This window comes from Bos grunniens, chromosome 7, assembly GCF_055505025.1.
Source record: "Bos grunniens cultivar Pamir isolate PY7600 chromosome 7, Bosgru_T2T1.0, whole genome shotgun sequence".
Classification (NCBI taxonomy): domain Eukaryota; kingdom Metazoa; phylum Chordata; class Mammalia; order Artiodactyla; family Bovidae; genus Bos; species Bos grunniens.
This window is the reverse complement of record NC_141171.1, coordinates 2372351-2389378: the sequence shown is the minus strand read 5'-3', so window position 1 is coordinate 2389378 and position 17028 is coordinate 2372351. Positions and strand designations below refer to the sequence as shown.

General features: G+C 53.3%; 1 protein-coding gene across 1 annotated transcript in view; it reads right to left on the bottom strand.

The window, feature by feature from the left end:
• Positions 1-238: 238 nt before the first annotated feature.
• The window catches only part of ADAMTS2 (ADAM metallopeptidase with thrombospondin type 1 motif 2), a 246072-nt gene continuing 229282 nt past the window's right edge, over positions 239-17028 (bottom strand). Inside the window, exons 17-22 of the mRNA XM_086407913.1 lie at positions 16809-16968; positions 14888-15020; positions 13775-13982; positions 10970-11099; positions 9272-9361; positions 239-3040 (exon numbers count right to left, since the gene is read on the bottom strand). Coding sequence (XP_086264039.1) covers positions 2583-3040; positions 9272-9361; positions 10970-11099; positions 13775-13982; positions 14888-15020; positions 16809-16968 — 1179 coding nt within the window. The 3' untranslated portion in view covers positions 239-2582. The remainder of the gene's footprint in view (positions 3041-9271; positions 9362-10969; positions 11100-13774; positions 13983-14887; positions 15021-16808; positions 16969-17028) is intronic.

Sequence of the window (17028 nt, the reverse complement as noted above, 5' to 3'; positions counted from 1 at the left end):
TTGACTTGGGAGCCTTTGGCTAAGTTATGTTTCCTGGAGAACTGACTCCATGGGAAACCGGGAGAGGGATCGGTCCTTATGCGTGCCTCTTGCTGTTCATGGGATCCCGCCTTGGCTCACTGCATACTGGTCCCTCCAGACCTTTTGGCTTTGCAAGGGCAGCACATCCTTCTGTCTGCTCAAGTTTAAGCTGGGAATGGAGGACAAGTATAGTCAAGGTAACAAGCAAACACAGGCATGATATGCAAAAACACAGACGTTTTTACTTTAATAAGTTATAAAATCAAGGAGCCAAATTTTACTCTACAGAAAACAAATGTATTGATTGCTGTCATCAGAGAGATAAAAACACTGTGATTGAGTTCAGCACCAGAATAACCCATGCGACAGCTGCCTGTCAGACAGGGAGTACATAGTTAAAATGCTTCATCTGATAAAGACTTTGCTATTGAGCACCATTTGTATACTCCAGACAAACAAAATACCTTAAAGTACACATGAAAGGCTTATACATGAAATTCCATGGGTTTTCCAAAAGGAGTAGGTCAGAGAGCCAGGTCCCAAAACTCCAGCGGAGTCTTCCCACAAACATGAAGTGACTCTTGGGCCCCTCAGCTGACTTTCCAGAGCAGTGGACAAAAAGGACCTCTGAATCTCAACCTGGTATTAGGAAACCTTAGCTCAAAGACGGCCTCTGCCTCCCCCAGGCTCTCTGGAAGCCTCTCTGGAAGCTCAGGACTGTTGCTAAGCCAGCTGTCCAACCTCCTTAAGCTCAGTGGAAACTTACAGTGTCTCAGAGCAGGTGAACACTGCCTTCTTGGAGAGACCTCTGAGGACCATCTAATCCAGAGAACTCTGTGGATATATGGCCCAAGGCATTAAGTATGGCATGTTGAGCCATGCCCATGTGGTCTATAGTTCCCAGAGGGCATCTTTCTTCCTCCTGCAAAAGACAGATTCCCCCTGGGAGTGTCCCACCTGGGGTTCTCCCCAAAGGCTTCCAGCCCCCAAGACACACAGCCTTGCTTTGCTGAGATACGAGAATGGAGTGTTCCCATCCTGTGGCTTCCAAGAAAGTTAAACTGAGTAATACTCTGGCTAGGACTAGAGCTTCCTCAACATTCTAGAACAGACCCAAGCCAGCACTGCCCAGCCCTTCAGTCTGTGAGGAGCACCAGTTGCCATGCATTCAGCCAACAGAGGAAAGCCGTGGGTCTATTTCCTAATAATAGAGAGGTGGGGTTGCAGAAGTGCTTCACACTACATCTTGTTAAATAAGTAACACTAATGATATATTTTCAGAAATATTTCCTCCAGTTGGGTTCTCAGGAGCCAGCAAGCTCCTAAGAGGACACGTATGAGAAAGTGTGGAATGTGGTGGCAGAGGGGAGGGAGGCGGGCTGTGCTGGGGTGACGGCAGGGCTGGTCCTCAGCCGTGTGATGGCTCGGCATCGTCCCACATGTTCCTCACTGTTTCCTAGAACCTTAACCTGTCCCTAGACACACACAGATACATGCACACACACGCATGGGTTCAGATAAAGGTATTTAGCACCTCAAAACTCAAAAAGTAAACATCGTGGTGTTATCTTGAGCCTCAGTATTTTCATCCACAGAATGGGGAATGGAGCAAGAAAGAGTTCTCTAAGATCTATGACTGGTGAGAATACAAAGTCTTTAAAACCTTCCTGGATGTGAAAAGCTTAAGAATTACATGTCAGGCTAGGCCCGGCTAAGGAGCTAATGTGCTTGGGTCCTGTAATTTCGGGAAGTTTAAGCTACATGTTCACACACAGAAAAATGAGCCCTGACCACTCACTGGATTTTCCAGCAGAGTGCATGCCTCCTTCATCCTTCCAGTGACTTGAGGAAGCAGAGAGTGTCTCTGGGGAGCCCCAGGCCTGAGGCCAGGCTGGCCAGAGGTGACAAGCAAGGCCAAGGTTAGTAAAGAAGAGAGAGGGGTGAGAGCCTGGGAGTGCCAGCTGGTGACCACACTCATCCACGCCACCTGCCTCACCACCTCGTCCTGGAGTTTGCTGGAATTCATGACCTCCACTTCGCTGCATTCGTCTTTATGACTGGTCACTTAGTAAATAAATCACTGTTTCTTCTAAGAGCCCCATGGGTCTTGTACCTCAACCTGGAGATTGGTAGGAACTGTCCTGCGTCTCCAGTAGGGTTGTCACCGCAAGGAAAAGATTCACAATCACTGCTCAGAAACTTGGGGCAAAGGTTTTTCCTCTCCCTCCTGCTGTCCCTCATTGATGGGAGGTGTAGAGCCTCCATATTCCTCTCTACCCCACACCCAACCCCAGTGCAGGACTTAGAACATTCCAGGACTAGGAAACATAGGTACCAACCTAGTTGCCACATGCTTACAACTATGTGTGTGTGTGTGTGTGTGTGTGTGTGTGTGTGTGTATGATGTAAATATAGCTATATATTTACATTATTCTCCTTCTTTGTTTCCTCAAAACCTTTTGGAGTCAGGAATCTGACTTCATCTCCACAACACAGGAGTTGCCATGGAATATCTCTATAAGCAAGAAAAAAAAAGCTATTGATGCTATCTTTCCATTTTATTAGAACTTTCCGAGCATCTCTTTCTTCCTCATCTCATCAATGAGCTCTTGGATTCTTTGGTTTCTGGTCTTTTCGTACGGGCTCGGTCGTCGAGGGATCAGGTTGGGTGGCTGGACTTCATCTTCCAGGCCAGGGATTTTGTAGGGCACATCCACAGCATTGGTTTCTGGATGGTCCTCGGTGGCATTGGTGCTGGAAGTATTGAGAGGCACCTCCAGGGGTATGCCTGGCGGAGGCTGCACCTCCATGACTAGAGTGGGCACTGGAAGGGTGGGCATGAGCTCTTCAATGTCATTGTGCTTCCCAGAGGGTGGCTCTGCCCTGTCGTCCACATCAGTGAGGTTGTTGTGCGGGTTACAGGACTTGCAGCACAGCTTATTGTAGCCTGGGATGGAGCAATAACGAGACAAGACTTCCATCCTACAGAACACTGACTTGTCACCTTGGCAGCGGCCCTCTGAAAGAGAAAAGTGGGACAAATAACCAAAGGACAGATAAGGGGGACCTTCTTCCCCCACAGGAAGCAGTTTGCTGGAGGAGGCATTGAGAAGAGCCCAGAGACAGCACAGAGGCAAGCGAGCTCACACAGAAACTCTGTGTGGTTTAGATACGAGGGAGCCCTTGGGCAGGGCGGCGTCCGGGGACCCCCGCCCTGGAGTGGTGTCACACTAGCTGTGAGCAATGCTCCCCTCCTCCAAGCAGGCCCCAGGTGAGTCCAGATGTTTCAGTATCTGTCAAAATTGGAGACAGAAATGAGGTCTGTCTGTTCTTAAGGAGTGATTCCAAGCCCCAAAATTTGGGCTTTGTCAGATCTTCACATGTGAGATCCCAGGGGTAACCTCAGTGAGATTCTGTGGCACAATTTGACTCTATTTACAATCATCTTTAACCTGTAACTGTAACAAAATTAAACCTAAAAGAACCAATTGCTAACACCCAAGAAAACAAATCCCAGAGCCTCAGTTATGGCCTCGCCATACTCCTCCACATCTTGTTTCCATCTTCATCCAAATCCCCCAGAAGAGCTTTGCTTCTGAAAAGTGCCTACATAAAAATTAAAAGTCACCCAGACTTATCTGGGATTTCTTCCACCTGCCTCAACTTATGTGACACCCCGTGTCCCACCACTGCATCACCCACCACACGGCTCTGCCACAACTGGGCTTCTGGTCGTTTTCCAAAGTGCTCCAGAACTCGATGCCTTCACACAGGCCAATCCAGCCTTACATGTAGATCCAGCCCAGCATATCTGCCACTTTCTTTCCCACCCAAGATCTGCTCATCCATGGTCCCAGTGCATGGAGAACCCTGACCCTGCAGGCCACTGTTGTCTCTCTTGTTTCCTCTTTCCTCATGGCTGTCTCCTTCTTGGCCTAGCTCCAACCCTGTCTGCAGCGATATTAATAAGACCCACTCTTCTCCTCTTGTTCTCAGCCTCTGTCTTCTTCCCGAATTTCTACCCGCTTCCCTTTCTGCTAACACCTAATTCCACACATAAATTAGGTGTTATTGAGATGATTTACAAAAACGCATTCAACATAGAAGAATAAACTAACAATATAACAGGGGATATTTGATCCATCATAAATTCCTAATCACTGACCTCAATGGGCCCCACTTTCCAACTATGTTCCCTGCTCAGCCACTCTCTATTCTTCATAATGGGCATTTCAGACTTTTCCCGTCTGCTGTGCCCTCCTATCCCCTCAGTCCCCTTAGGGCAGATGACATCTCCTACTGGAAGGAACCACATAGGGGAGATGGGAAGGTAGGAAGGAGGGAAGGGGCAGCCACTGGTGGGAACCACACCTGACATAGTTACTCTTTGCACTAATGAAGGGCGTGTTCTACATCTACAGGTAAAGCTATGCTAACTCATTGGGATTTCCTGCAATAACAGACAGGCAGGCCCTCTCCCATGTAAAAGCCAGTGGTTCTGACATCTGCCCTCTGCATGGCCTTTGCTCCACCTTATAATTTCACATTACAGTGAAGTGGCAACCCACTTACTTGGACACCAACCTCACACTTTTGGAGCTTCAGACTCTTGGATACAACTGCCTACTAGATACCCTTCAATTTCTGAGGTGCCAAAAGTTGACTCCACGTGTCCAGCCCAAGTCCATGACCTCCACTGGCATCATCTATCTCAGAGATTGGTCCTTCATGCACACAAGCCAGATCCCAGGGATCCCCTGTCCGGTCATCTCCAAGTCCATCAGCATGTCCCCCGATGCTCTTGACATATCCACGTTCCCCTCTCTCCTGCCTCCACCAAGCCAAGCTACCTTGCCTCTGGGCTGCACTGTGGTGAGAGCTTCCTTTCTGCCTGTCTCCTTTCTCCCTCCTTCCTATCTACTTATCCTGCTGCAGGTTCTTCAACTGGAGATATGAACATATCACGACGCAGACTGAAGCTCCTGGAATGCCCCTCCCTTGTTTCAGGATGAGGACCTGCCTCCTGCACCTCTCCAGGTTCACTCGGGCCTTGCTTGCCTTGCTCTGCAGGGTGCTCCCTGTGGCTGCAGGCCCTTTGCACATACTATGTCTCTCTTCTTCCTCATCCTCGAGGCTCAGCTGACACATGTCCTCCTCGGTCAAGCACTGCCTGACCGCCCTTGGAGGTGGCATCCCACAGCATGTAGTCTAGTGGTGCCGCGGGTCTCCCCTTCCCAGCACTCCATCACAGCTACGAAGTCCACATTTGCTCTCAGGTAAGGTAACTAACTGGAGAGGGCAATGGCACCCCACTCCAGTACTCTTGCCTGGAAAATCCCATGGATGGAGGAGCCCGGTAGGCTGCAGTCCATGGGGTTGCTAAGGGTCGGACACGACTGAGCAACTTCACTTTCACTTTTCACTTTTATGCATTGGAGAAGGAAATGGCAACCCACTCCAGTGTTCTTGTCTGGAGAATCCCAGGGACGGGGGGAGCCTGGTGGGCTGCCGTCTATGGGGTCGCACAGAGTCGCACACGACTGAAGCAACTTAGCAGCAGCAGCAGCAAGGTAACTAATGCCTGACACTTTCATTATCCTGAAAGCTACAAAGGGCAGAGCCCAAAGCTGTATCCGGGTGTCCCTTTATCCCAGAGCCTAGAACAGAGAATCAAAGAATATGTAAGTGTTCAATGTGAATAAGACAGATGCGAGTAACTGAGTCCAAAACAAGGAATTCGTGGATGTTAGAATAGCAATGCTACAGGCAAGAACATACAGAGGCATATATCATCAGAGAGGGACCCAACCTTGACTCTGAGCTGCTAAGTGGCTGAAATAAGGAGGAAACATGACTGGGCAAGGGCTGACGACATGAAGAGCTAGGGACAGATGGGCTGTTTAGGAAAAGCCCCGGTCTTCCTAACCCTGAGACGGAGGAACAGGCCAACGTGTGGAGGGGAAAGGCAGATGGTCTTGCACAGAGGGTCAATTCCTGAAATCAAACTAAAACGATCCTGAAATGTGGCTTTCAGGGTTTTAAAACCTTGGATAAAATTTTACATTAAATATTCAAGATCTGAGACAGATGAAATCAGAACAGTGCTGTTTGAAGCTGGGTGGAGCATGCTCAGAGCCTCTGCTCCCTTCCTCCCTCCTGGCCCCTTTACCCTCCCTGGCAGCCACTGAGGTAGGCACGTGAAAACCATGCCTACTGCCCTCAGGAGACACACGGGGCTTTGGTAACACTAGGTGTGGCATCTCCCCCAGGCACTGGCCATCAGCTGGGGCAGGGAGGCCAGAGGCCAGGTCTCAACAAGGATGGGGCAGGCCTGGCCATGCTGCTGGGACTGGGCCCCCCTGCCCCAGAGACGCCCTCTCCCGTCACCTGTGCCGCCTCCTTCACAAAAGATCAGGACTGGCATTAAGCATCTCCCTCACTTGTCTCCAACCAGGCGGGGATCCTGAGACGCCGGTGTCGCGTCAGTCTAGGGTAGGGGTCTGCCAACCACACGTGTTGGCACGTTGGTCCGTCCACCTGGTTTTGTGAACAGGGTTTTATTGGAGAAGTCCTGCTGGTGGCCTGCCTGCAACGCTATAGACAGGGTGCCCTCAGCAGGGATTTCTCCTGACCTGTCTGGGCAAGGAGACTTAGTGGACACAGCTCATCAGGCACAGTTGTCTTGATCTCCTATCTCTGGAGCTGGGAGTCTTTCAATGATCAGAGCTCTGGGCAGGCTGACCTCAGTCATGGCTACTCTGACCCCCACCCCAAGGCTGCTACCTGGCACCCTGTGCCCTGATGCCCATCTCCACAGTGCTGGGTGGTCATCATTTCTCATGAACTCCCTCCGCCCTGGAACAGGACTCCTTCATGGGAATGGGAAGGAGAGATGCCCAGATTGGGAGGTCCCACGGTGGACCTTGACATGCTGTGTGGTCCTTGTCAGCAAGGGGAGTGGACACACAGGCCCCGTGGATCCTGAGGGCAGGCCGTGGGAGACAAGGTAGGCATGGCTGGGCACACACTTGTGTGACTGCTGCAGGCCAGGAGCTCAGAGCCACAGCTGCCTTGTCCTTCTCCAGCCTAGACTCTCCGGAGGCTGGCCTAGGCCCTGAGTTGTGCCAGGAGCCAGGGCACTGGCCTGATGGTGGCTCAGGGCACAATGACCTGGACATTGTCTCCACTACTAAACACAGATTCCCATTCCACAGGCTCAGATCCCAAAGACGGGCCCTGTTCCTAACTATGAGGCCTTATCTACAAGGAGAAAACCGAGGTGTTCCTGCAAGCTGCCTGTTAGCACTAAAGGTTCAAAAATCATGGTGGGGTGTCTCCATGGGCTGCTATCATATTTTGAAAAATGCCTGGCGAGGGGGCCTAGGCCTCAGGTGGGGGAGGGGCCCTCAGCATCTATGCTGAGCAGGGTAAGGGGGACAGGAAAGTCACTGGAATCAGAAACTGAGGAACTGATGTCCCAGAACGGCACCTGCAGCTCTACAGCGCCGTCAGCCACAGAGGTGAAAAGAAGGAGGCAGCAGTGTGCCAGACCCAAGCATCCAGTTTCACTGAACTTTTATTGAGTTTATTTGTGGGATGCATGACAGGAAGTCTTTCCACGGTTAGTAAGAGTAAAAGGTCATTTTCACAGTCACTTTGGCACACACTAACGTTGTCTCATAAAAAAACCAGAAAAGCAACGACAATGGAACCTATATAATACGTCATTAGATACATACAAAACACTAATAAAATATCCCTGATGAACCAAAGTGCATATAGACAGGGAGCACAATGCCCAGGACCGCATTGCACCTTCCCAGAGTCACGCGTGCCACTCGCATCGCCTAAGTCAAAGTTGGAAGTTAACAGTCGTGAGAATTAGTATGTGTTACACCGCATATTTACATAACAGTAATTAGTGCCAAGGGAGAGCTGGACACTGTCCAGCGGGGACGCTACGAAGAGGGGCCAGGGCTGGGGCAGGAGGGGAGTGGCCGGCTGGACTGTTGCACTCGTCACACCAAGGGCCAGGCCAGTCACCCCCTGGTGTGCGGCCGTGCCAGCGGCAGGGCGCTCAGGGCTCCAACAACAGTCAGGGCCAAAGGGCCTCCAGCGGGTCTCCTTTCCACAGAGGTGATCCCGCACCTGGGGCCCTGCACAGGCCTGGGCCTCCTGGACTCCTGGACTCAGCCAGGCCTCCTGAACTGAGAAGTCTTATCCTTGGCCAAAGGTGGGTGAGCCGGCCGCCTGCCTCTAGGTTGCACTGCCTGCCTCCTGCCTGGGTCATGTCTCCCCTCGGAAGCTGGAGCTAGCAGCCAATTCTGTTACCTTTCAACTTTAAGGCATCTTCTACATAGTTTTATCTAAGCAAAAAAGCAATAAAAATTGAGGTAATTCTGTAGTTGTTCACACGGGTAGGCGGCCACATCCACGTGAGACAGCCTTGAGCTCTCACTTTCTCGCCCCTGTGCATGGGGCCATGTGCACACGATGAGAAAGGCCATTGGAGCAAATGGACAGAGAATGGAAGTGGCGGTGTGTCCCGATGTCCCACCGCAGGGACACATTCCCTGCCTCTTCCGCTTTACCTGAACCCCAAGAGGGGCCGGGTATGGGGGCCAAGGGTTGTGTGAGCTGGGCACAAAGGCCACAGGAAGCAGGCCACGGTCACACGAGTCAGGAGGACACATTGAGCACAGGGGCAGCAGCAGCAGCAGCAGCAGCAGAGGAGGCTGGGGAGCCCCTGGCACACTGCTGGACACGGGCCGGGCGCCAGGCTGGTGACGCACAACTGCACGCCCGAGACCCCTCTGGGCTCCCTCGCTGGGAGGCGGCATTTAAAAGGGGGCAGGTGGGGGCCCCCTCAACTTCCAACCTGCAGCTCCAGCCTGGAGGGCTGTGGCCCTGGGAGGCGGTCACAAAGTGGTCACATTCACACTTGGGCCTCTGGCCCCTCCAGCACCACGACAGATCTTTGCCCCTTTAAAAGCCATCACCACCAGGTCCTGGCACCCCACAAGAGGCCAGTGCCCCGGGCCGTGCCTCTGCAGGACTGGCCCTCCCGGCCAGGTGGCTCCAAAGGAGACAGCCGAGCACAGATGCCCGGAGAAACAGATTCCACCAACAGAGCTCAGGAAGAGTCAGGGGAGTTTTCCATAGACAGAGAGGAGGGGCGCCCACGGCAAGCTCCACAAGGCGCAGGGCATGCACTGGAGGGCAGAGACAGAGTTATAAACGGGCCGGTTACTTGACGAGGTCTCCTGGACTGGCGAGTTGGGGTCCGGTCGGGATAGCCACTGGACCACGTAGCTCTTCTTGGAGGGGTCAGAGGTGTTTCCTAGAGGGAAAAGACAGGCACCTGTGGCTGCTAGGGTACCGGGTCTGGGCCTCCAATCCCCCCACCCCAGACAGGAGGGCTCCATGGACTCTGGTGTCCCAGGGACAGGCGGGCCCCAGTCACCCTCCAGGCCCAACTCCTGCCTCTCCTACACCAAGCATCTTGGGCCTCAGCTACACAGGGTCACTCCCCATGCAGGCCCCACCAGCACCGCCTTATCTTGAGAAGTGCTGGGAACAAGAGATCCTGGCTCTACACTCCCCTCGGCTGGGGCAGACACACCTGACCGCCAGAGCTCCCTGGTCTGTAGCAGGCACTCCTGACTGGGTCTATCTCATGAACTGTCGGGAGCAAAGAGGTAATGTGTGTCCAGCCCTTGGCAAGGCGCCCAGCACAGTTAGGGTTCTGGCTGGTTTCCTTTCAGGGCATTAGGCACCCTCTGTACTCACACAGGTACCCTCTACTCACATGGGTACCCTTACTCACACTGGTACCCCTACTCACACAGGTAACCCTACCCACACAGATACCCCCTACTCACACAGGTAACCCTATTCACAGGGTGCCCTACTCACACAGATACCCCCTACTCACACAGGTAACCCCTACTCACACAGGTAACCCTACTCACACAGATACCCCCTACTCACACAAACACCCCCTACTCACACAGGTAACCCTACTCACACAGGTAACCCTACTCACACAGATACCCCGTACTCACACAAATCCCCCCTACTCACACAGGTAACCCTACTCACACAGGTAACCCTATTCACAGGGTGCCCTACTCACACAGATACCCCCTACTCACACAGGTAACCCTACTCACACAGATACCCCCTACTCACACAAACACCCCCTACTCACACAGATACCCCCTACTCACACAGGTAACACAACTCACAGGGTGCCCTACTCACACAGATACCCCTTACTCACACAGATACCCCCTACTCACACAGGTAACCCTACTCACACAGATACCCCCTACTCACACAGATACCCCCTACTCACAAAGGTAACCCTACTCACACAGATACCCCTTACTCACACAGATACCCCCTACTCACACAGGTAACCCAACTCACAGGGTGCCATACTCACACAGATACCCCTTACTCACACAGATACCCCCTACTCACACAGGTACCCCCTACTCACACAGGTACCCCCTACTCACACGGGTACCCCCTACTCACATGGGTACCCTCTATACTCACAAAGGTACCCCTACTAATATGAGTACCCCCTACTCATACAGGTAACCCCTACCCAGACAGGAATGGGCTGAGCCCTGACATGCAGTCACCATGAATCTGGTTTCTCTCCCAGACCAAAAGGGAGTGCCAGGAAGGCAGCGATGGGTGTGCCAGGAAGGCAGCGATGGGCTGAATCCATGCCATCCTTCTCTAGGGCCTGGCCTGGAGATGAGCATGGCAAATGCCAGTTCCTTTCATTTCCTGCCAGGGAAAGGCCCCAGACCAGGCCTGGGTGGCCCTGGCTTCTCCTTCAAGTTCACAGATGCTCTATTTGGCCAGTTGTGGGAAGAGCTGCATTTGCCTGGGCTACCCTCCTCCCCGGACCTGCTGCATGCAGAGGGCTTACGGGGACAGGGGCCAAGCCTGCAGATCCTTGCCGTCTCAGGCCGCTCCTCCCGGCACACCCCGAAACTGTCGTCCGCAGTTCGGCAGAGCACCGGCCGTTCCTGGGTGCCATTTCCACAGGTTACTGAGCACTGCGGACAAAGAGTACCAGTCAGGGCCCACCTCCCACGCTAGGCTAGGTCTTCAAGGGCTCCCCAAGTGGGTGACCCCACGACACTTGGGAGGTGGAGAGGGACAGAGGGGAGAGCGTGAGCTAGAGGTCTGCCCGGCCTTGCCCTGGCCTCTGGAAGCTGCCTCAGGCTCTTGGGCTCTCAAGTGAGTTGGAGAGAGCAAATCTGCAGGGCCAGATAGAGCCCGGCACTTCTGGACTCGCATCGAGTGCTTCCCTTCTCCATCTAGAGGAGTTGAGGCCCGGAGAAATGGCTATGCAGTGCAGATCACCAGGAAAGCTCTGCCTGCGTCCAGGAGGCGTTAGCAGAGGACGCTCCCTCCCCCTGGACACAGAGCTCTGTGCCACCAGCACCCGCACCGTCCCCTCCAGCCTCTGGCCCCCTTGGCGTCACCACACTGGGAGGGGCCAGAAGAAGCCGTCATGCCCAGACTCCTGGCTCTGCTCACAGCTCAGCCCAGCCGAGCCAAAGGATGATTCTCAAGTTCTTGCCTCCTGTGTGAGAAAGGGCTGACTCAGCAGACTGGGTTGCTTGAACCTGCCCAGTCCCAAGAAAGGCCTATTTTCAGAACTAGCCCTTGGTTAACTCCTGGGAACCGAGTTCATGGAACGGTCTGTCTGGTAAGAGCATATACCTGTGTGCCTGAGGTCCTGAATCAGGCATTACCAACTTGTTTGGTTGGTTTACACCAAGAATATTATTTGTGGTGAGCATCTGCTTTCCTTCTGGGGTCCAGGGCTTCAGTAATGGATGTCAGTCACGCAGGCACCCTGTGCTTCCATGAGTGATCCCCAGTGAAAACCCTGGACACCTGGATGCTTGTGCCTGGTTTCCTCCAGATGCTTCACCCAAGCGCTTTTTCCCTTTACTGATTCTACTCTGTACATGAACCATGAACTCCCAGATGCTGAAGTTGGATTTAGAAAAGGCAGAGGAACCAGAGATCAAATTGCAAACATCTGTTGGATCATAGTAAAAGAAACAGAGTTCCAGAAAAACATCTACTGTTTCATCGACTATGCTAAAGCCTTTGACTGTGTGGATCACAACAATCTGTGGAAAATTCTTAAAGAGATGGGAATACCTGGCCATCTCACCTGCCTCCTGAGGAACCTGTATGCAGGTCAAGAAGCAACAGTTAGAATCAGACATGGAACAAGAGACTGGTTTCTAACTGGGAAAGGAGTATGTCAAGGTTGTATATTGTCACTCTGCTCATTTAACGTATATGCAGAGTACATTATGTGAAATGCCGGGCTAGATGAAACAAAAGCTGAATCAAGATTGCCAGGTGAAATATCAATAATCTCAGATATGCAGATGACATCACCATTATGTCAGAAAGCGAAGAGGAACTCAAGAGTCTCTTGATGAAAGTGAAAGAGGAGAGTGAAAACACTGGCTTAAAATTCAACATTCAAAAAATGAAGATCATGGCCTCTGGTCCCACCACTTCTTGGCAAATAGATGGGGAAACAATGGAAACAGTGACAGACTTTATTTTCTTGGACTCCAAAGTTACTACAGATGGTGACTGCAACCATGAAATGAAAAGATGCTTGCTCCTTTGAAGAAAAGCTATGATCAACCTAGACATTGTATTAAAAAGAAGAGACATTACTTTGCCAACAAAGGTCCTTCTAGTCAAGGCTATGGTTTTTCCAGTAGTCATGTATGGATGTGAGAGTTGGACTTTGAAGAAGGCTGAGTGCTGAAGAATTGATGCTTTTGAACTGTGGTGTTGGAGAAGACTCTTGAGAGTCCCTTGGACTGCAAGGAGATCAAATCAGTCAATCCTAAAGGAAATCAACCCTGAATATTCATTAGAAGGACTGATACTGAAGCTCCAATAGTTTGGCCACTGGGGGCAAAGAGCCGACTCATTAGAAAAGATCTTGATGTTTGGAAAGATTGAAGGCAGGAGGAGAAGGGGACGACAGAGGATGAGATGGTTGGATGGCATCACTGACTCAATGGACATGAGTTTGAACAAGTTCCAGGAGTTGATGATGGACAAGGAAGCCTGGCATGCTATGGTCCATGGGGTTGCAAAGAGTCGGACACGACTAAGCGACTGAACAACAATAGAACTTTCATTGTAATAAAGCATAACCATGACTATAGCAACTTCTGTGGGAACCTTTGAGCCCAAAGCTGGTCTTGGCAACCCCTGACCCACCAGGCATGTGGGCTGGATGTCAGTGCTCACATCAGCTCAGCCTTGCCCCCAAAACTCTCCTCCAGCCCCTGAGACTATCCTCACTATTTTTTCAGCTAGATCTAAGCCCTCCTTTGCTCATGTCCCCTCTTGCAAGTCTGATTGGCCTTTTAGCCACAGTTCTGCCCCAGAGACAAAAGTCCAGGCTTCCTTTCGCATCTTGGAGCCCAGGCTGCCCCTAGTCTTCTGGGGTTCCAGTCCCCCGTAGCACATGGGAGCCTCTGCCCTGCAGAGTAAAGATACACATTCCTCTGAGTTTCACACAGAACAGTAGCCAGGGAAGCATGGGTGCCCTGAGACCTACGGACGTGGCCTAGGGCAAGAACGGCATCCAGGCCAAGGCGGATCACCCTGGCCACCTCAGTCCCCCCCGAGCTTGGTTTCGGGGCTGAGGACACAGGGCTGGGGAACTGCTCACCTGGGACCAGGATCCAGCCCGCCACCGGCCAGGGCACAGCTCGCGGTTGCAGGCCCGGCGGCCCTCGGGTCGAGCGTCATTGCAGTGCTTGGTGTGCACGGAGCGGGTGGTGTTGTTGTGCAGAGGCTGAACACAGCGCACGGAGCGAACCTGCATGCCTGTCCGCCCACAGCTCCGGCTGCACGGCTCCCACTCGCCCGTGACCCACCTGCCAGGGCACACAGCACATGGTCAGCCCCTGGAGAAACCCCGGTGGACAGGGGCAGGGCAGCCTGTTCCTCCAGGCGCATCTTCCCTGTGTCAGGAAGGTGCCCTGGAGGCTTGCTGTACCCCTGCCTGAGGACCATGAACCCCAAGCGTGCCCATTGCAGGGAGACCCTGGTTTGGGGTGGCCTTTGTCCTTTCTTAGCCTCCTGACTCTGCCCTCTGACCTCACCAACCCTTCTGGGCAGCAGCATGGACGCCCTCAGCACCTGTCCTCAAAGGGCCCCCACCTGCCTATTTATCCACCATCTTCCCTGCTCGGGGCCCTGCAAAAGGAACCTGGGCCCAGAAATGCAGCCCCATCAAATTCCGGTTCTGGAGGGTCAAGGCTGCAGCCCCTGGGGTGAACTGTAAGGGAAACATCTACCACAGGGCCAGAAGCAAGCCCGACACCCTCAGAGCCTGAGTTTCCCCATCTGAGCATTAGTACTTATTGTCATTTCTAGCATCCCAGGTGGCCCTAATGGTTAAGAACCTGCCTGCCAGTGCAGGAGAGGCAGGTTCAATCCCTGGGTTGGAAAGATCCCCTGGAGAAGGAAATGGCAATACACTCCAGTATTCTTGCCTGAAAATCCATGGACAGAGGAACTTGGTGGGCTACAGTCCACGGGGTCACAAAGATGTACATTATTGTTTCCTTCTAGCAAGTCTGAAGGAGGAGGCCACTGCACAGCCTCAAACACCTTAGACTCCATAGAACATGTTGAGTGAGAAAGACTCTGAAACATCTCAGGGCTGTGGGGCCCAGAGCCACCAAGAAACCTGATCCTGCGCCACCATCCACAGAAGCCCCAGGACGCTTCCCCCGTCCTCTAGTGGGGTTGGGGGCCAGAGAGCCCCGGCACTCACACGGGCTGGGAGCACTCCTGTGGGTTGCAGGTCCGGCGGATGGCTTTGGGCTTTGAGACGGAGTCGCAGAAGCCTCGGTGCACCATCTTGTGGTCCAGCCTCCGGCGGCAGCCATACTTGGTGAATTGGGACCCTGAAGATGAGAGCTTGAGGGGGCTCAACGGGACAGCATGGGCCCTCCCGCAGGCGTGGAGGGGCGGCTCCTCAGGCCACTTCAGCCCTGCTCTCCCTGTCCTGCTGATGGGGCGAGGGTGGGGCAGTTTGGACAAGTCCAGCCTGGTGCCCGCCCAGCACTGCAGGCCAAGTGAGGGTGCCAGGCCAGGGAGAGCAGCCTCCTGGGTAGCTTCCTGGGGCAGGAGGGAAGGTTCTATTCCTTCTCCCAGCATTTAGTCATTGACGATACCTTGGATTAATATGCACTGAGAACCTCACTAAACATGAAACACAGCCTGCAAGGCTCCTTCAGCCAGTCTAGTGTAGCAGCTCTCAGCTGCTGCAGATTTTGTCCCTGGGGACATCTGGCAATGTCTGGGACACTTAGTTGTCACAACTGGAAAGGAGATGCCACCAGCACTGAACAGGGAGAGGCTGGGGATGCTGCTCAGCATTCTACAGTCAGGGGACAACCTCCAAAACAGACGACTATAGAGCCCAAAGTGTCAACTGGGTAAGTCTCAAAATCTCAGCCTAGTGCATTAGACATGACAGAATATGACAGGACAGCCTGAGCTAGACTGGGCATCTGGGGTGCCCCAGGAAATACAGCACCCCAGTGCTCTGGTTTCATGGAAAGCAGTGAAGGAGGCTCCCCAGGCAGGAGATGGCCTGTGCAAAGGCCCCGAGGCAGAAGCGCAGCATGTCCAGAAAACCAGCTAAGCCAGCACGGACAGGCCTAAGTGAGCGAGGGTTGGGAGTGCCGGTGGCAGAGGGAGACGTCAGAGAGTTGCTTCGACCTTGGAGGCCATGAGGAGCATTTTGTTTTTTTTTTTATCAAGAGCAGAAGGATCTGCTGATAACTACGACACCAGGAAAGGGTATGGTCTAATTTGCCCCTTTAATAGTTTAAAGTGGGGGCCAGTCGGGTAGTGAGGATGCCACCAGGACTGGGAAGATGGTAACAGCAGATGAGTCCAAGAGAAATGCAGGAGGGAGGCTCAACAGGACACACTGATAAAATCCAGGGCTGGGTGGCTCAGGGGACGGCTGGGTGCCACCCACTTAGGCAGCAGCACTGGGAGAACTCCCTGTCTCATCTTGGTATGGGAGCCTGCGTGGTCCTGCATCTGAAGGTGGTCTGTCCTGGGCACCTGCTTCTGCAGGCTGAGTGTCCTCTCCTGCTTCTCATCCCCTCCAGCCCCCAAGGAGCAGCGAACACACTGGGCAGATCAGAGCTTCCTATCTGTTACGTCGTACCCAAGTTTGAGGTCCAAGGCAGGTGGGACCTCCTTGCACCCAGCCCTGCCCCAGAAAGGAAAGGCCTTTCTGAATGAACTCAGAGGTGACCTGCAGAGGAGGCCTCTCCACTGGTCTCCAGCATGGCCCGGTCCTTCCTGTGGCCTGCCTCCCGATGTCACAGTGATCTATCCAAACCACCCTCACGGTGACCTCCTGTCAGGCCAGACCTCCTTCTCATGATGACGCAGGTGGGTGCTGGTGTCAGGCAACCCCACACATGCCCCCCTGCTGCCTTTGGCCAGCAGCCCTGAGCACCTGCCCTTCCTGTCCACCCTCTGGCACCTCCCTGGCAGGGCTAGGCCCTTGTTACCTGGGCAGAGGTCACTGCTTGTGTTCTCATAGCTGGCACAGCCCTCACTCCAGGCAGTCAGCAGAGACCACGGGCGGAAGGGAGCTCCTCACCCAGGAGACCCTTCCTGCTCATCCCCCTCTCCTCTGGGGCCCCGGCTCTGAGAAAGCCCCTCACCTCCACCGCAGGGCTTGGAGCAGGGCGACCACTTCTTCAGGGCCCACTCATAGCCCACAGAGTCATCTTCCAGGACGTTGTTGTCATCCACATTGAGCGAGTCCTCATGGATCATGTACTTGTAGGTCAGTGAGATGCGGGCGTCCCCCTCTGGGATGACCTGCCCCGGAGACAGGGGTGAATATGCCCGCCCCCCACCACTCTCCCCCAGAGACCTGGT